Genomic DNA, 20,661 nt, shown 5'->3' on the forward strand with positions numbered 1-20,661 from the left:
TAAACCTGAACGTGAAAAGCTAGTTTTGAAGTTTACTAGATGTCCGATACTCGACTGTGCAAAGGAAGAAGATCTGATGAAAAGACGATGTGAGTGGAAAGTTACAATTCCGCCCAGTATTCGAACAAACACGGCTAAAGAAAGTGTAGAAAAAAGCATAAATGAAGGTCCTAATAGAACTGGATGTGCTGATTATGAAAACTTGGTTACAATGGTTGATGTCTCTGATCCGTGGTCTGAAATAAAAGAAGGCAAAACAAGAAAGCTGAAAGTGAAGAGTGAACTGCGCAAGCCTTGTGTAAGCAAAACAGAAAAGGAGACAACTCACTTGAAACCGAATACAACCGAACTATCAAAAAGCAGTGTTTTAAAAAAAGAAAATGTTTTTCAAAATCTTTATTTGTAGTTGGTCAAAAAGCTTCTTCTTTGAAGAATGCCAAAAACAGTTTCAAAAATTACAAGGCTGGTTTAAAAAAAATAAGAAGCACGCGACGCACAAAACAAAATGAGACAAGTACAGGCATTCGAAAGAAAGCTTCGTCGAAGCCACTATTTGTTGTTGGTCAAAAATCTTCTTTGAAGAACCCCAAAAACAGTTTTAGAGCTTACCGTGCATACAAATCTGGCTTGAAAAGATACAATAGCAACCGAGGTGTTAAACAAAATGAGATTAGTGAAAAAATTTCAAATAAAAAGAGTTAGAAAACGGTTGTAAAAGGTACCAAGTTAGTTTACTTTAATTATTTTTTCAGTTTTACATCTATAACTACGCTTTTAAGTAATTTAAAATGCTATTGCTTTATACATTTGAAACTCTTAACAAATCTTTGAAAAAAATAGACTTAATTTTTTTAAATAACAATTTACAAAAACTTTAACTTTTTATATACATTTTTATCATTTTATTATACAATCTGACTTCTATAAAAGTTGAAACTTTAAAAATAATTCAAGTAGATATTTAAAAATGAATTTTAAATTTTAAGATTTTTTTTTGTAATTTGGAATATAATTTGTTTTACAACTTGTTAACTAGTTTAAAAAACTTAATACTTATCTGTTTAGAAAATATTTTGTTTATAAACTTATCGCTAATGATTTTATCATAGCTTTACGAAATCTCGAAGATTTTATAAAGACAAATATAATTATTATGTTAAATTATTTCAAATCGATTCAATTTGTTTATATATACTTTAATCTAAATGTACTACTTGGTTTTTTATCATAGCTCTACTAAATTTCGATGATTTTTCAATGATTAATATAATTACTTTTTAAACTTTTATCAGTAGATTAATTTTCTTCAATCATAAAATGAACAATTTTATTTAAATGTACTACTTGCTTTTGTTAACTTATTTTCATTTTTCAAAGGCTTATATATAATCAATTAGTATGATATAACTATGAGAACATATTCAATTTCATTGCTCTAATTATATTAAATACTATTTTTTTATACGTTTATAAACTGTTTAAGATAATGAGTTTCCATTGTTTTTTTTTTGCAAAAAAGTTCTAATATTAATTTTTCTGGTAAACAACGACCACATTTTTCATAGTTTTATAAAATATATTTTAATTAAATTTAGATGCTACCTTACTTTAGATACTTTTGTCTTGAGTTTTGTTTATAAAAAATACAATTACTGTTTTTATTTACTTCGTTTTAAAACAAGAAAAGTAAATATTCTAAAATAAGTTAATTTTTATAAACATATGTAATTTTATCCAACTATGTTTAATTAGTTTATAATAAAGTATTTGATTAGTTTCTGAATATGTATTAGTATTGTTTAATGACAGAAATTTGAAAATAGTAGATTTTTTTTAGCATTTATATTTATAACATTTTTATTTAATGAAGGAAACTATGTTTCCAAAGAGTTGCAGCCAAGTTTTACTATTATTTTGGGATAGTTTTGTTTTTATTTAGTTAAACTAGTAATGGATGACAACTGATATTAATAGTAGACCTTGGCTGCAACTCTTTATATGGAAAGCTTCATAGCTAACTTTTAGCTATGTCGGATGCACCTTTTGTAAAGTTAAACAATTTGCTATTTTTTGCATTTTTTATAAAATGACCAAAATGCATCACCTGTTTAACTTTACAATTGCCTGCTCGTTGGTCTTTCTGCTGAAACTGGTTCAAAATTGAGTGTCTTTTAAATACTCAAACCAGTTGACTAAAGTGCATCAATAAATAAATTTCAAGATAGATTATTATTAAACCATAAAATTATAAATATTTGTACTTATACACAACTGTTTTCTTGCTTAATTTTTTGTGGTTTTCAAAAACTGAGCTTTTTTCAGTTAATATTTATTTTTTGTTTTGTCTAATACTTTTTTGTAAATACAAAACATTACAATCACTTATTTTTCCTTAAAACATTACTTGTACCACCAAAAAGTTATAAAAACTTTAGTTTTTTCATACAATGTGTTTTTATCTGATAATTAATAGTGTTTACATAGTTTTTATGTATTTTGTAAATCTATGACAAAATTTGTATTTTAAAGTGAAAATTCAATCGTTTGTTTTTTTTTAATTCTATTTGAATAAGGTTTTGTATAAAAGTCTGAATGACCTCTGAAGCTGAAATCAAAAGCCTGATTGAAACCTTACAAATTGGAATTAAAAATTTAAAAAAAATATATCATTTGGAACTAAAAAGCACAAGGAATTCTATGTCGTTTAAACTGATATGATATGCTTACTAAAAAGTGAATAAATAAGGATAAAAGTTTGAGCGTTGAACAAAATGTTGATGAACTACAGAAAAAAGAATGCATTTGTGACAAGGAAATTAATAATAACAACAAAAGTAATGCTTTGAAAACAAAAGGGAATTTACAAACAAGGTTTCTGGAATTAAAAAATAAACTTGCTTACAAACATAATTTTTGAATCAAAGGTTTCAACATACGCTGATGAAGTTTGTACAAACAAACCAACATGTTTTCTAAAAATATTAATACCAAACTATATGTCGTAGCCAAAAAAATAGAAGCTGAGAATGAACAAAAGTTAAAAGAAAAAAGGATCTAAATGCTATTGTTTTCAACATTCCTGAACCAAAAAACTCTACTACTAGTCTACTTAAAAACTCCAAAAAATATTTGCAGATTACTCAAGAAGTTTTGGGAGAAGTCAAAAATAGAGCTTAATGATTGTAATGTGTTGGTAGGATAACAAAATATAAAAACGGACCAATCATAATTAATCTGAGTGATGTGGCAGCAAAAAAAAACAGGTTATTAAAACTGAGAAAATTGAAAGTGCTAAATAACAAAAAAGAAGCAAATGTATAATATATCCAGACAGAACTTCTTTGGAACTTGAAGCTTTTAGAAATTTGAGAAAAGAAATGAAAATAAAACACTCAATAGCAGAAGAGAAAAATTTAAATATTAAATATGTCATAAGATACAATAAAATAATGGAAATAAAAAATCAGTTTTTTCAATTTACCAACACTGGGGTTAGTATAAACTATAACTATTTCTTAAAAAATCAGATTCAATTTATAAAAATTATAAAAAAATATTCAACAAATTCTTAATTTAAATAGTAATAACAAAGATTTTTTCAATAATAAATATTAAAAATTGAACAAACCAATATCAAATATATTTTATCTAAAATTTAATTTTCAAAACAATAAGTTTATACCAAAGATATTGATTAACTCTTTTTAACTGAAACATAGCTGACTCCTAAATTGCTTTACAAAAGTTGTTTAGAAGTTATACAAGTTACAAAAAAATTAATCTACTTGCAATAAAACTTTGAGTACTTATGCATAGATGTAATAAAACAAAAAACTAAGATTCATCTGTATCTACTTTCCCCTACTACCTGCAAAATGTACATTAACTGTAAAAAACGTTATTGGCTTAATCAAAAACTTTTTTCAAAAAGCCTGTTCTTTTTATATTCTTGAAAACTTTAACTTGGACAATCCCCAATACAACCTACAATGAATCCAACGAAAACTTTTTACAATTTTGTGTTGATAAGTTTGTATTTAAGATAATTGAAACCCCAATACATAATAATGGAACTATACATGATCTTATAACTTACAACCAACTTGAAGAAAATAAAATCATATCACATTCAGTGATTCCCTCTTTAACCAAATAGGTTATTTTAATGGTGTTTATGTTTTATGTCTTAACTACGTGGTCTCCAGTAACTAACTGACTGCTATACTTACGAGAAGTAAATAATATACAAACAGTATAAGTTACAAAACTATTTCCTAAGTTATGAATAAAACACACTTTGAATAAATGCAATCTACTTTATTTTCAATAATAATTCTTAGTTCTGAAGAAAGAAACTATTAAATCACGACACAAATAAAATCTATAAAAAGTATCAACAATCGTAAAGTTACATAAATACTAACATCAACTCCGCGATGTAGACGTTTTCTTGATTCTCGATAATTGAAGTAAAACGTTAAACTTAATCGTAACTAGATCATACCGCGGAATAATTTTGCAACTCTTTTTACGCGTATTTGAAAGACAAACGCCGATATATACGCGTCGGAATGAAATTAACTCCTTGAAATAATAAAAATGTTTGTTTTTTTATAAAAATATGTTTGTTGTTTTAATACTAGAAGCACGTCACAAATATCTGCACAAAACACTCCACAACATTCGCTTTAAAATACGAAAATGAGATGTTAATATCATTACATTGTTTCTTTTTAAATTTTTAATTTTAACGTTTAAAGCCTGGTTTTAAATAATTTAAATCCTTAAAATCCTACTTAACTTTAAACTTTTTTATCGATATTAAAAGTTCGGAGTAAAAAAAGTAAGAAAAAGAAACTATTACTTATTATCTCAAAAACTACATAATTTACAAAAACTTAGATAAAACACAACATAAAGACAAAGTAAGTAACAATGATAGTCATTTAGTTGTCCTCAGGCTTCTTATCCTTGGGGTTCTTGTCATTGTGCCTGTTGTCCTCGGGCATCTTCTATTCCGGCGTTTCTCTTCCGATTTCTTCTTCTACGGTGGTTTATTTAGCAGGAACGAATTGTTTTAATTCGCTTGTTCTTCTCTAAACTTCAAATTCAAAAATTCGTCGAAGTCACTTGCTGACATAGGAAAAATTCATCTTTTCATTGTCCAACATTGTAGTATTCATTTCAAAAATACGCGGCTCAAAAAAAAAGTTGAGATATTCTTTCAAGAAAGTTTAGTAAAAACTTCTATGTTATTATGCCACAAGACAATAACGAAACTGTCAGTATTTACTTTCAAACCCATTATGTTATACAAAACAAAAAAAAATTAAGCATTTAAAGATGCATTGAATAGAAATTTAATATTTTAAAAATCATGAAAAATTTTAATTTTGTTTTTAACTTAGAAAAACATATGTTCTTAATATTCAACTCGCAAACTTTAATAAACTAAACAGAAAATATTTTCTTTAAAATATTTTACAAAACAATAAGCAGTATTTTCATGCACAAACTTTTATAGGATTCAAGTATAAAGTATTTCTTTTTAATGTGACACAAAACTTATGCATTGTAGAAATTAATAAAGAGAAAAATTTAGCGAGTGCTATTTTCGATCGTTAACAGTCAAAACTAAATGGGAGTTGAAAGTAATTTAAAATTTATAGGAAAAATTTATCACGAGTCGAATTGAAAGCTTTAAACTTGAACTTGATTATTTTACGAGCAAAAAATCTGATAAATCAGTTTTGTTTTAAAGTTAGAGTGAAATGTAGTTACTAAAATCTCAATATAAAAATAGGCTTATAAAACTTTTTTATAATATAATTGTTATGTCTTAGCTTTTAATTAATTAGTACCAAGCTGTAATTTATAATATAAAAAACTTCATAACACATCATTAAAAGTAAAAAAGCTATAAACTTTACAATTCAGAAATTTTATCAAAAAAGAATACAAAATAAATACACGTAATAGTTTCTTTCATTTTAACTTCTTAAAAAAATTACCTGAGTTTAGAAAATATTTAAATAGATTTTCATGTTAATAAAAAATTACAATTTTTTACCTTTATTAAAATCCGTTTCGTTAGTTTTGTGAAAATACTTATATTTTATCTTCAAAAGGCTTTATGATAAATGTTAAAAGTTTTAGACCTGCTATTAGTAATTCTGACTCTTTTTTATTCTGTGTTATAATTTCTTTTTTGTCAAAGGAATTAAGTACCGTCAAATTGTTTTTCTCTTTAGCTAATATGTTGCTTGATACGCTAGTTTGTGATTTTGTTTTTGAAGAATTGTAATAGCCTGAGTCTTGTTTATAACTTTTAAGCTGCACTGTTGGCACTTGATATTTTGGCTTACTATCATACTTTTTATTGTAACTGCTATTTTTCTGATGTTGTTTCTGATGTTTTTCTTTGCTAAGTTTACCTTGTTTTGCTGTAAAAGCAACAGCTTGCTTATAAGCTCTATTAGCTTTTATTTTCTGCTGTTGGAGGTTACGAGAATGATGGTTTGCGTTAAATATATTTTGTTGAAGTTTTTGATTGTAGTTTGAATTTTTATCTACAGCATACTTAGACCCTTGAACTGTTTTACCATTAGGACCTGTCACGTTTGCGACTTCTGGCATGTTGTTTTTACCTACGACAATATCAAACTGGACTTTCTCTCCTTGTGCAAGAGACCTTAAGAATTTGTTCGGGTTGTTTTTTATGATAGCTGTATAATGAACAAAAATATCGCTGTTCTGATCATCACGATGAATAAAACCGTAACCTTTGCGAACATTAAACCATACTACTTGACCAGTTACTCCAATCGCTATTGTTTTTTTTATTACCTGAGCTTTTTCTTTAACTGTTTGAAACTCTTTGGTTGTATTAGATGTTTTTGTAGGTAAGTTTTGATGACATGACAAATACTGTGCTATGTTAACATTATTACTACTATTCCCATTGTATGATTTTCTTGGTTTAAAACTATCTCTATCTTGGTTATGTTGACGATAATTGTAATTATGATTAATACCATTATCTCTAAAATGAAAATTTTGTTGATTATTAGGACGAACTCGCTTATGGTAATTTATTTTAGCCCTATGCTGACTTTGCTCATACTGCTGTAGTCTATTGTAATTAACTTGCTTAGGTATTAATGCGTTTACTTTATAAGCATTCCATATGGCTTGTCCTTTTCTTTTAAAAAGTTCTAAGCTTTCATCAAAATGTTCCCTAATCTTATCTTTGATCGAAAAGGGCATTAAGTATGCAAGAAAAAACTTAATTCTGTCATGCTCTGGACATTTGGCCCAACTCACGGCTGTAGCAAATATTTTATTAAAGTTTGTACACTCATTCCAAATTGGAATTTTATCTAAAATTTCAGCTAACTGATTGTCCCTATTAATAAAAAAGTTTCTTAAAGAACTGTAGTTTCTTTCACCTCGTTCTGTCATTTTATAATAGTCTGACAACTCTTCTCTCGGCCAAAACCCAGTTAAAAATTTATACTTTTCTGTATTACTAGAAATATTTTCATTAAACATTTCCTCTTCGAAAAAACTAATAATATCACGAGGGTTTCTTACAAAGTCTAACCTTTTAAACTTTTTACTCAGTCTTTGCGCCTTTAATGTGTCGCTAAAGTTGTTAAAATTATTTTGATTACTATTTTTGTAATCATCGTAAAAAGGTTCGCGTTTTTCTAGCATCGCACGTTCGTAATGTGGTGATCTAGACTGTTTTAATCTATTATTTAACTTTTTTATTTGCTTTTGCAAAATTCTTAACTCTTCTTCATTTGTTAGCTGCTTAACTTCGCTTGATTTTCTAAATTGTTGTTGAATGCTGTTTGACGGATAAAATTCAGCATTATCATTCATCATCTCTGCTTGATGAGAATTATTAAGATTGATATCGTCATTGTTGTTTGTGTGCATTTATTCTGTTGACTGCTTAAAGATTTGTAACCAGAAGATTCAAGGTTCTTAAAAGACACTGCGTGGTTTCCACTTTAACCAAATTGGTTATTTTAATGGTGTTTATGTTTTATGTCTTAACTACGTGGTCTCCAGTAACTAACTGACTGCTATACTTACGAGAAGTAAATAATATACAAACAGTATAAGTTACAAAACTATTTCCTAAGTTATGAATAAAACACACTTTGAATAAATGCAATCTACTTTATTTTCAATAACAATTCTTAGTTCTGAAGAAAGAAACTATTAAATCACGACACGAATAAAATCTATAAAAAGTATCAACAATCGTAAAGTTACATAAATACTAACATCAACTCCGCGATGTAGACGTTTTCTTGATTCTCGATAATTGAAGTAAAACGTTAAACTTAATCGTAACTAGATCATACCGCGGAATAATTTTGCAACTCTTTTTACGCGTATTTGAAAGACAAACGCCGATATATACGCGTCGGAATGAAATTAACTCCTTGAAATAATAAAAATGTTTGTTTTTTTATAAAAATATGTTTGTTTTTTTAATACTAGAAGCACGTCACAAATATCTGCACAAAACACTCCACAACATTCGCTTTAAAATACGAAAATGAGATGTTAATATCATTACACCTCTAACAAACACATGTGACCTTAATATTATTTCTTATTAGAAATGAAACTAGCATAACACAATATTCTATTTGAATAAACGTTTAAACAACTGAAGATCTCGTTTGACTAGTTTCAAGCGAGTGAAACATTGTATTGTTAATAAAATTTAAAATTTATAATTAATAACACAATATCCTCAATTCACTTCGTATAACTCAAAAAAGGATATTTTAAGAAAATTAACGAATATTTACGAGAAACAATTTGGACTACAATATTCAATAAAGCAAATAACCTTCAATACTTTTATGACTATTTCAATAAATTAATTCAGATATTTATTTACAAAAATATTCCTTTACACTCTAAAAACAAAAAAAAGACCGTCTCATATTAAAAAGTTACTACAAGATAAACTATATACTAAAAAATATATATGACAAATAAGTCATTTCATAAGACATATAAATAAAATCAAAAGAGCTCCAATTAGCTGCCAAAGTATATAATTCTGATAAAGTTCTACAGTTACATTAGATACATACTCAAGCTAAACCCTTCCTCACTCCCCTTTTATACAGTAATAATAGCAAACCACTAACTTATTATTTTGAATTACCCTAACTCATTAATAAAATTGTCTAAAGTGTATATAAAAAAGACTAAGACTTTTGACAAATAATTTTTTTTATAAAAAAAACAACTTATTTCTTTTTCTGATATATATTTATTTTAATTGCAACATACAAAGTCTTTTAAACTATAAAACGAACATTTCCTGCAAGTTTGAGGTCTTTATCTGAGATATTTTAGTGATTTTTTAAATTTCCGAGAAAAATGACACCAAAACATTTGCGGTCCATACTTTTGTATCGGAAACTTTGTACAAAAATAACAATATCTCAAAAGTTAAATAATAGTTTAGTTCTATAAAAACAGGTTGATAGTTTGTACTTAAAGTTTTCATCTAAGAGCCAATGTTATTTTAGGTAAAAGAAAAAATCTGAAAAACTAAGTTTTGAAAAAGTTTTTCTCCATATAAGAAAATAAAACTGCCGTCAGAAATTCTTCACAAAACTGTCAATATCACAAAAGTTAATCAAAGGTATGAGCTTTTAGTGGATCAAATAATCAAAAAAAAAAGTTAGTAAAAACTATATCTTATTTTTGTCTGATCCAATCGCAAGATAAATTGCCAACTCGATTAGTCAATATTCGAAACCTTTAAATATCATATCGTAGACTTTATAGTAAATCGTAAAATAAAACTTTATCAAAGTATATCTTTCCTTTTGTCTGTACCTTATACACCCAAAAAAAATGTTGTAGTTTTTTGAATCTCACTGTATCATAATTCATTAACTGTATCATTTATAATTCGTTCATCTTTTTACCAATAAACTAAAGGAATAATATACGTAATTATTCTTCACTTTTGAAGTATTAAGTAACAGATTTAATATTTAGATAATTGTAATAAATTTGTAATAAATGAAATTGTTAATTAAATTAAATATAAAATAATTTTAAAATGCTTAAGTAAGCTTATACAATAATTTAAGAGCACACAAACTAAACATCTTAGTTTAGTTTATTTAAAAACTACTAATGTTAAGCCTCACATGATTCAATAAATAATAACATTAGAACAAAAGTAGAATTTTTTTACAAATTAGAACTAATTACCCTAGATTGAGCAAGGTTGATGGCATCAGTCCACATATGAACACTTTTGTAGAAACTTATGCATTCGTCGACAGCACCGTTTTCCAAGTAAATCTGTTCACAACATTAACATAAATATATTTATCTACTTTAATGCACCTTTACAGTATAACAAGTACCTGCTCTACTTTTTTAAAGTTCTTTTCTAGAATCGCAATTTTGGCCTGAACTTTGTAATAGTTTATTCCATCGCCACCCTACAAATGATAGAGAAGGTAACAAACATAGTAAAGTATAAGAAGGTTATTAAAACGGTGTTTATGTATTTAATGAAGCTTTTTTTTATTTTAGCAAAAACATTGATATAAATAAAATAAAAAACTGAAATATAAAACAACTTTTTTTTATTGATAAAAAAAACTACAGTCAAAAACTTAATATATCATATAAAGGTTTACAATGTTTTTTTTATAAAACAAAATTACACTAACTGTTTCAACTTCGTACTTTTGAACCATTTTACTCAACTCTTTCAAATACTTGGCTTTTGAAACATCTCGAAGAGCGGCACAACATCTTTAAAATGTTTTCGTATTGTGTTTACATAAATTGAATATATATCATAAACTATATTTCTTGTTTTAATATTAAATATATAAATATTGAAAAACTTAAGTAAACTATATGTTTTTGTATTAGTTTAATATGAAAAACTAAACTAGTGTTTGAAGCACAATGAGTGCTAAAGTTATTTTTACAAAAAAATTAGAAAAGTGTTAGTAGTTAATTTAGTATTAAATACTTTTGATATTCAAAAAACAATTAGAGTTCTCAACTTGATCTTTTAACTTGGTATTGCAAAGAACACTGAGAATGTGTAAAAAAAGGTATAGTTTGCTAATCATAGTAAAGTAAATATGAACACATCAACAACTTAGGCTAAAAATTCTTGATTCATCAAAGGTAAACTATACAATATTAAAGAAGTTTATACTAGCTTTTGAAATTAATTCAATTATTACAACCATGATTTTCTAAAACATTTGTTTTTAATAGTTTTTAAATATAGTATTAAAAACAGTTTTGAAGCTCCTAGATGACCTACAACCTTGCGTTTTACTTTTACAAAACGCCATACAAACCTCTCAGCAATTGGTAGTTTGCAGTTTTCAAGCGCCAACTTGCACAACGTCCTCCACATAGCTTCCGTTTCTGGAGACATTTCTAAAGTTTCTAAAAACGCTGTTGCCCTGTTTGTGAACAAAATAATTTTAAAATAAAAATTTCTAAGTTTAAAATTTAATTTTATTTATAAAGTGTTTTTTTAAATAAAGTGATAAAAATTATACCCGCTCCTAATAAGTATCTATATAGTGTCACAAGATTTTAAAAAATATTTAATTGCTTTTATATTTCACAAATCAATGTTTCGATTAAATTCAAAAACAAACAAACAAAACCTGTTGAAATCGCCATCTTCGATTGCAGTACCAAACTCAATTAAACCTTCGTCCAACGTGTATGTTACCGTATTCACACCTTCTTGCACTAACACCTATGACAAAACAACATTAAAAAAAAACTTTAAACATCAATCTTTTTATTTTAGAATGCACACAAACTAACAAACTGCTTTCAAATTTAAAATGCATACCTCAGTTTTACCATCGACGCGTTCCAATTGAATAATTTCCCCCTTGATGGGAAACATGGTCACCCGTTCGGGGGCATCGATGTTGTACCACACGCACAACGACTCCCTGTTCTGCGCCACCAACACATCACTCTGCGGCACCCACTAAACATACAACTTTCATTTGTAAATACGCATTTCACCATTTAAGTTTTGACTACTTTAAGTATTAGCCTAAAATGTTAAACAACTTGATAGTTTTCACTTTAAAAATAGAGTTAAATACTTATAAACATAGAATTCGGCAGAAAGCTTCATAAAATACTATATAATTTTGGTTTTAGCCAAAAGGACTATGGATAAACAATAAAACGCAAAATAATAAATTTTTAAAAGTTGACAACTATTATAATGACCTGTCTTAGATAACTAACAGAAATTTGAAAAAAAAAACTTGTACAAAAGAGCAGTAACTGAGCAGTGTAGACTTAACTTCGGTTTCCAAGTCATACATGTGAAGTTGTAGTCGTTTGTCACGGAATAACAACTTTCTTCCTACATTTTTCCGCAGTAAATTTCAACATTTCAAAAAAAAAACCTTTAAATCTTTAAATGTTATTTGAAGTCTAGTTTTTGTAGTGTAATAATTTTCTCTTGTATAAAAGCTTTTTTTAATAATATCGCAGTTTTTTTTTATTAAAAATTATATATATTAACCTGTTTCATTCAGTTCTAGCCAATCGAGTTTTGAGTTATGCTGAATTGTAGCGATTGAAAACATTTGAGTCAGGTCAACTAAAAAGAAATTTAGTTTTAGACTTAAACTTTTTTTAATGATAAACCTAAATTTAATACAACAACATTATTTTATCTTAAAATAACATTTCGTAAACAACTTAAGAAAAATATTCATAAAATTGTCTCATTACAAGAAAAACATATAACAGTTTCAATAAAGCTATAAAAAAAATAAGTTACCGATGGAAACAGTTTTAGCGTCGATGAGATAGGCCATCTTTTTGTTGTCGGTGAAAGTTTTGTGCGAATGCTGCCTCTCGTTCAAACGAACGCTGATCAGATGGGGGTTCATGAGCTCGGTGCGAACAGACCCCAATATTTCGTTGCTGCCATATTCAACCAGAGTCAGCTCACCTGTTTACGTTAACTTAACATTCGTACACAATTAGGCATCGGAAATAAGTTATATGAGTCTGATAAATTGCTTTTTTAGTTGAAATTGACAGTAGATGCTACCTCACGATTTCTACATACTGTCAGAAAATCTTCATTTAAAGTATGAAAATGAGGTACTAGTTATACCTTATCAAAAGTAGATGTCTTTTATAAATTTTCTGAGATAAAGTCTTTGAATGGTAGTTTTGAAATGTGATGATTTGGAATAACTATTTACAAAATGTATACGTTTACCTTAGGTCGAGACAAAGCTTTGTGTATAGTTAAGGGAAAATATAAACACTAAAACATTTAAAATATTGTTTACTACTCATACAAATAAAAAAGTTATAAACGGTATTTTTAGTTACACAATTAAGTAATCAAATTATAAATTTCAAATAATTCAAATATACTTTATAGTAATTAGAACGAAAATATTTTAACAGTTTCTTATAGTATTAAAGTATAAACAAAAGTATTTTACACAAAAACTTATTTAAAAACAAAAATTAAGGAAATTTTTTTTTAGTCTGTTTAAGTTTACATACGTACATATATTTATCTAACATTGCTTATTTTTAGAACGTAAAACTTATGCAATACTTAAGTATAAGGTTCATTTGCAAAATTTTTATTTAGCCTGACAATTCTCAACTTAAACCAATTTAGACTGAAATTTGCCTTTTAGGGGCTAATTTGGCTATTAGGAAGAGTCAATTAGTATAGCAAAAAAATCAATTAATTAGTAATGGGGTATATAAAAAATTGGGTTTTTTTTATTTCTACTAAAATGGAAGGGGCGGGGGGGGGGGGAGGGGGGGGGCGTTTATGTAAATGAGTTTTGAAAACCCTGCCTAACCTTTGTTGGTTGGCGCCCAATTGGTCGTAAACCACATGAAAAAACATAACATATTAGATAAATTGTAGCTGAGTAGCTTATTAGTAAAAGAATTTTATTTTTTTTTTTTTTTTTCAATTCAAAAAGTTACGGTCCCTGAAAAAGTAGCATAAAGTTTCCTGTTTACAGAAGTTGAATTGCTGTGTAGCTGCTACAGACATATTAATCATTTTACTTTCAGAGTGCTAGCTAAATCATTATTTAATGTTTTAAATAACTTAACTACATCAACACTGACAAACTCTCTTTATTATAATTCCTTCCCACTGACTCTTTGCCACTCACCTCTTTGCAATAAATAATTTTGCCTTAACAACTATAGATTTATTTAGAAATAAACTCACATATTAATATAGTCTACTCAAGCGAGAAAATAATATTCTCAAAATTGTTTTAGAAACTCAGAAGTTTTCTACCATTTGAACTTACAAAAACTTGACCTTTGCGACTTTTCAAAAAAAAAACTTATTAAGCCTGACGCGCACGAACCCTGAAAGTATAAAAATTAAGTTGTTCAAAAATACATATTCATACCAGCATTGAATATCATGCAGACAGTTTCGTTTTCAAAGAAATATTTTTCGTTTCCGCCGCTCCCCTGCCAAGTAACCTCGCTCAACCTGTTGCTAAGCAGGTCGCCTAGCAACAGGGTGTCGCTGGTGTTTGCAACCAAATATCTGTCGCCACCCAAAATCTTCACGTCAGTTATCTGTACAAAATACCATTGAATAAATAAAATTTTAAAAACAACTTATAAAGTATTGATATCATTTTGTATATAAATTTCCAAACGAATATTACCTGCGAAATTCCAAACATATAAGAAAACATAAACTACACAACAAATATACAAATATAAATGCCTATAGTCAATAAATCTTTTTAATTAAAATTCAGAGTATAATTCTAATTTAAAAAAAATATGGAAAACAAACAAATAACAAACCTCGTATCCGTAATGAGACTTCAGTACGACTCTAGTGCCTGTACTCATGTTTTTCACTATAACCTGGTAAATTTTCATAATAAAACAACTAATAGTTTGTTGTTATGTTAAGTTAATACTTACATAAAACTTTAAGTAGCTTTAACTTTTTTTAAACGCTAAGCAAAAATAATAGTCATTTAAAAAGTACTTAAAAATGAAAAAAGGATGTTAAATTAAAAACTAACTTGTGACAATCCAACATAAGTCATTTCAAACTTGTTTTTGAAAATACTTCTGCGCAAACAGCAGTCGAAAATTTCAACACCTCCGCACAATGTTCCCTTAAATACATAAATTGAAAGTTAATAACATTTTCCAAATACAGCTCAAATTTTGTATGAGAAGTCATTATAATATTAAAACTAAAATATCAGTATATTCAAATTATCATCAATATGTACAACTTTTATATCTAAAACTTTCATATTTTTTTGTTTATTTATACAGGTTAAACGGTTAATAAGAACGAAAGTAAAAGTTTACACGAAATTTCTAACAAAACTATTTAAATTTATTATTTTTGTTTGCTCAATAAAACGTTTATAATTTTAACCAATTGACACAATAAAAAATAGAGGAACTTTACCTATTATAAAAATATGTTTACTGATCTAGTTTCAACTTTAAAAACCTAAATTTAGACTTATTTGCCGTATTTACTACATCATTGAATAAAGGTTAAAACACTTCATAATCAAACATTTTTAGAAAAAGTTGAACTAGAGGTGAATGAACTTTATTTTCACTGTTTTAATCTAATGATTGCATATTTTTATTTTAATTGAAATGCAAAACTTTATTATTAGTTTAAGTTGAAAGCAATTTAATGTTATAGTCTTTTTAGTAGGTTATTTTTTTTTAAATATCCTAAAGCTTGTTGTAATGAAATATGTTGTTTTTATTTATTTAATAAAGTTTAGTATGGTTGTTTTAATTTCAACCCGGTGGTTTACTGATCTTTTCATTTCCATAAACTTAAAATTCAACTTGCAAATTAGCAAAGTCTTAGCTAAAACTAAATTTTTCTCTCAAACGAGACAACTACGTGATGTCATAAAGTAGTTCTCTCGTTTTTACGTCATAAATTTTAAACACGCAAACATCCGTAGTACGTTGAACCGACGCGTATATATACGAGGTTTGTACCATTACTTTACGTACCTGCTTCGGCAGTACATATACTAAAATTGGAACGATACAGAGAAGATTAGCATGGCCCCTGCGCAAGGATGACACGCAAAATCGTGAAGCGTTCCTACTTTTTTGTAGTTTTAAATATAACAACTGAATATTTAGGTTAGTTTTTTAATCAGAACTTTCTATTAAATTTTTAGTTACTTGTCGACGTATAACAAATGATTTGATATAAGTAGCAAGTAGTCATCAGTAGCGTGGTATGTTTGTTTTGTATATATTTTTTAAACAGTTGAATTAAAAATTTTATAAACCCTCCTCTACCTTTTAAGCACTTTGAAATGCTTTAGTTCGTGAAAAATGAAGCTCCGTGCAAAAGTGACCCACGGGTAGGTGTCAGAAAAGCACGGCGTCATTTTAGCACGGGTCGTCACTTTAGCACGGAGTGACACTTTAGCACATAGTGTCACTTTAGCACGGAGTGATGCTTTAGAACGGTATAATTTTAGGTCTTTTTAAACGTTTATTTATTATGGTCAATTTCTTAATAATTATTTAGTTAACAAACAAATAAATGCAAAAAATAGTTCTAACACTTTTAAAAGTATCGTCTTAGAAAAACTTAAATAAAGTTTTTAGTAGCAGCACTTTAAATTAAACTGTTTCTTAAAGTTTCTAAACAATAAAAATAATAAAAAAGCCAAACAAGTAGAAAAGTTGTAGAATAAAGTTTGTTTACCCTTGCAGTCTATATATAACTTTTATAATATAATTATCATAACATAAAATATGAAACTTATAGTATCAACATATTTTCTTTAATTGTTATATAGTAAAACAACTTTAAAAAGTTTTTAAATTTACTTTTATTATATTTTTTATTAAACCAAGTATTTTGTTACGTTAACGAATTGATGTATTGAATCATATAAAATGGTCTTAAATAAACTCTAAATAAAAGATTTCAGTTTAGGGATTTTTAAATTCTTTGCACAATCCAACAAACGGGAACGTTTCAAAGCACGGCGTCACTTTAGCACGGAGTGACACTTTAGCACGGGTCGTCATTTTAGCACGGAGTGACACTTTCGCACGGGTCGTCATTTTAGCACGGAGTGAAACTTTCGCACGGAATTTATTTTGCAATTTTTTTTTCTATTCTTAAATAAAACATGTACTATTTTATTTAAAAATCCTAAAACGAACTATGCACCATGTAAAATAAAGTTAAAAAGCTTTAAATGTGTTACAAGTTTAAGATTTAATAAAAAATATAATAAAAGTAAATTTACAAACTTAATTCTACAACTTTTCTACTTGTTTACCTTTTTTATTATTTTTATTGTTTAGAAACTTTAAGAAACAGTTTAATTTAAAGTGCTGCTACTAAAAACTTTATTTAAGTTTTTCTAAGACGATACTTTTAAAAGTGTTAGAACTATTTTTTGCATTTATTTGTTTGTTAACTAAATAATTATTAAGAAATTGACCATAATAAATAAACGTTTAAAAAGACCTAAAATTATACCGTTCTAAAGCATCACTCCGTGCTAAAGTGACACTATGTGCTAAAGTGTCACTCCGTGCTAAAGTGACGACCCGTGCTAAAATGACGCCGTGCTTTTCTGACACCTACCCGTGGGTCACTTTTGCACGGAGCTTCATTTTTCACGAACTAAAGCATTTCAAAGTGCTTAAAAGGTAGAGGAGGGTTTATAAAATTTTTAATTCAACTGTTTAAAAAATATATACAAAACAAACATACCACGCTACTGATGACTACTTGCTACTTATATCAAATCATTTGTTATACGTCGACAAGTAACTAAAAATTTAATAGAAAGTTCTGATTAAAAAACTAACCTAAATATTCAGTTGTTATATTTAAAACTACAAAAAAGTAGGAACGCTTCACGATTTTGCGTGTCATCCTTGCGCAGGGGCCATGCTAATCTTCTCTGTATCGTTCCAATTTTAGTATATGTACTGCCGAAGCAGGTACGTAAAGTAATGGTACAAACCTCGTATATATACGCGTCGGTTCAACGTACTACGGATGTTTGCGTGTTTAAAATTTATGACGTAAAAACGAGAGAACTACTTTATGACATCACGTAGTTGTCTCGTTTGAGAGAAAAATTTAGTTTTAGCTAAGACTTTGCTAATTTGCAAGTTGAATTTTAAGTTTATGGAAATGAAAAGATCAGTAAACCACCGGGTTGAAATTAAAACAACCATACTAAACTTTATTAAATAAATAAAAACAACATATTTCATTACAACAAGCTTTAGGATATTTAAAAACAAATAACCTACTAAAAAGACTATAACATTAAATTGCTTTCAACTTAAACTAATAATAAAGTTTTGCATTTCAATTAAAATAAAAATATGCAATCATCAGATTAAAACAGTGAAAATAAATTTCATTCACCTCTAGTTCAACTTTTTCTAAAAATGTTTGATTATGAAGTGTTTTGACTTTCATTCAATAGTATAGTAAGTATGCTTTATGATTGAAAAAGAGACTTAAAAAACTAGTTTTATTTTGGGAAATTTTTCTAATCATAATTTACTTTGGCATAAATATTTCGAACCGAATAAAATTCATATATAGTATGAATACTTGCATCAACAAACTTTATACCCAAATTAATAAAAGGGGATTTTTATTCTGTTTTTATAACAAAGTCAGTAGTATCTTATTTTCATAGTTACGTTCTACATAACAAACTTATATATAACTTTAAATTGTTTGTTCGCAATTGTTTGGTATAACAGTAAATAAAAATTCAATTTACACAAGCGAGGGTGATGTAACGGTCAGCATTAGTTGCTTCCAAGCAATTGTTCTGTATTCAACTCCCAGTGGACACATAACTTTTTTGTTTTATATAAAAACCCCGGTATAGACCTGGGGTCAACACTCTTTTAAAAGTAAAAAGCGAAATTTATCAGATAAAAGTTTTTTGCGGGCCGTCATAATTTTCAAAAATTTACTTAAAAATTAAAAGCAAAATTGCAAGATAACGATCATTTAGTACTACTGCTTACTTAAAATTATAATAAGGACACATTTTTAAAAGTTTGTTATATAGAATTACAATTTTAATAGTTTTATACAAGTTTTAATTAAGATAACAATAGTTTTCAGACATTTCTACTGGGCGCTGTAGTTTGCGAATCTCTTTTTAAAGTTTAAAAATTTATTAATAACATTGATTTTCCAACTTGGATACAATAGCCATGCTAACCTGACTTAGTAGGGACTGTAATTAGTTGAACTAAAGTGATAGTCATAACAACTTACTTATTAATGAAGTTTATTTAGAGCATATATTAGTTTTTAAGTCTTGCAACAAATCAAATACTAAGTTTTTATTTTTATCAAAGCTTTAATTTAAAAACTAAACATACAGCACACAGCCTTGACCCGTCTTTTTTCCACGACAAAGCAGTTATTGTGTACAAGTTTTTTATGTTCTTCGGTTTTGCTTCATCCCATAAACTTTTGCGCTGGCTATACGTGAATAGCCTTAGTCTGAAAGTTAATGTTACAACTTAGAAATTATTTTTCAAATAAAAAAAAACTCCATCAGTAAAAAAATCTGAGCCACTGACTGTTTATAAACTAATTTATTTTGTTTTACTGATACTTATATGTTATTTTTAAGCAATCAGTACCATTGTTTACTTTTTTTTGAGAAAAAACTCCATCCAGGATAACAAAAACTAACCTGAATTACATCATGCTAGTCTCAGTTGACTTGAGTTTATGATAAATTTAAAACATAATTAACTAACTTGAGTCAAAAATTTTAAACAAAACTTTTGCTAATAAGATTAAACATTTAAAAGTACCAAAATAATAGTAAAAGGTATTAATAAAAACACAATTAGAAATAAAGACTTAAATTATAAAAAACTAGCATGAGATTTAGAAAATATCCAAACTAACCTGAATTTTTCAAAATAAAAATCTAACAATCCTGAGCTGGAATAGGTTTTTCAGAAATCTAAAACTAGCCTGAATTATCTTTATTGTGTAGCACCTTGCAATATAGTAAATTATACCTGAACGCGGAACAAACATCTTTTTACCTTCAAGTATTTTATTTAAAACAACAGCTTATAAAAAAATCACATACACAAACCAAATTAGTTTTACTACTTAAACAAAAATAGTATTTAAACAACGACAAAGAACGTAAAGTATACTTTTACCATTTATATTATATTATTTTCCAGTATAAACAAGGCTATTTTGTAAAAAACCTGTCATAACTACCGAAAACAACACTTTGGCCACTAGGATTACAAACTGCGGCGGTGAACTCTTTTTCAGTGTTGTCTCTAGAATAATCGAAAGTTTGCATGCTTCTGCCTTCCCTGCTGTAAACAACCACTTTTCTGTCGCATCCACCAACCAAAATACTGTTAAAACAAAAACTTGAATTTCCAGTATAATTGCAGTATAAAATCGTATAAATCGTTATTCACTCAAGTAAATTAGTATGATAAAATCGTATATTAATCGTTAAAAAAGATTTAATTTTTCAAACTACATTAAGATATCAAGTATCGCTC

The 20,661-nt window shown here is 27.3% G+C and overlaps 1 protein-coding gene and 2 non-coding genes across 4 annotated transcripts in view; 1 reads left to right on the forward strand and 2 right to left on the reverse strand.

The window, feature by feature from the left end:
* Positions 1 to 20,661, reverse strand: part of LOC145840307 (intraflagellar transport protein 172 homolog) — a 69,136-nt gene that overhangs the window by 40,123 nt on the left and 8,352 nt on the right. For both annotated transcript variants that reach the window (XM_082947518.1, XM_082947519.1), the window contains exons 6-19: positions 20,350 to 20,508; positions 19,492 to 19,615; positions 15,126 to 15,221; positions 14,899 to 14,961; positions 14,487 to 14,661; positions 12,857 to 13,030; positions 12,596 to 12,673; positions 12,333 to 12,433; positions 11,900 to 12,043; positions 11,706 to 11,800; positions 11,388 to 11,495; positions 10,737 to 10,821; positions 10,425 to 10,502; positions 10,267 to 10,359 (exon numbers count right to left, since the gene is read on the reverse strand). In XM_082947518.1, the coding sequence (XP_082803644.1) occupies positions 10,267 to 10,359; positions 10,425 to 10,502; positions 10,737 to 10,821; positions 11,388 to 11,495; positions 11,706 to 11,800; positions 11,900 to 12,043; positions 12,333 to 12,433; positions 12,596 to 12,673; positions 12,857 to 13,030; positions 14,487 to 14,661; positions 14,899 to 14,961; positions 15,126 to 15,221; positions 19,492 to 19,615; positions 20,350 to 20,508 (1,573 nt within the window). The remainder of the gene's footprint in view (positions 1 to 10,266; positions 10,360 to 10,424; positions 10,503 to 10,736; positions 10,822 to 11,387; positions 11,496 to 11,705; positions 11,801 to 11,899; positions 12,044 to 12,332; positions 12,434 to 12,595; positions 12,674 to 12,856; positions 13,031 to 14,486; positions 14,662 to 14,898; positions 14,962 to 15,125; positions 15,222 to 19,491; positions 19,616 to 20,349; positions 20,509 to 20,661) is intronic.
* Positions 16,098 to 16,204, forward strand: LOC145841779 (U6 spliceosomal RNA). Its single transcript, XR_014370156.1, has one exon. It is a non-coding gene; the product is annotated as a U6 spliceosomal RNA (small nuclear RNA).
* On the reverse strand, positions 17,970 to 18,076 carry LOC145841780 (U6 spliceosomal RNA). Its single transcript, XR_014370157.1, has one exon. It is a non-coding gene; the product is annotated as a U6 spliceosomal RNA (small nuclear RNA).

The sequence above is a fragment of the Thalia democratica genome, chromosome 7, assembly GCF_965202585.1.
Source record: "Thalia democratica chromosome 7, ktThaDemo2.hap1.1, whole genome shotgun sequence".
Taxonomy (NCBI): Eukaryota; Metazoa; Chordata; class Thaliacea; order Salpida; family Salpidae; genus Thalia; species Thalia democratica.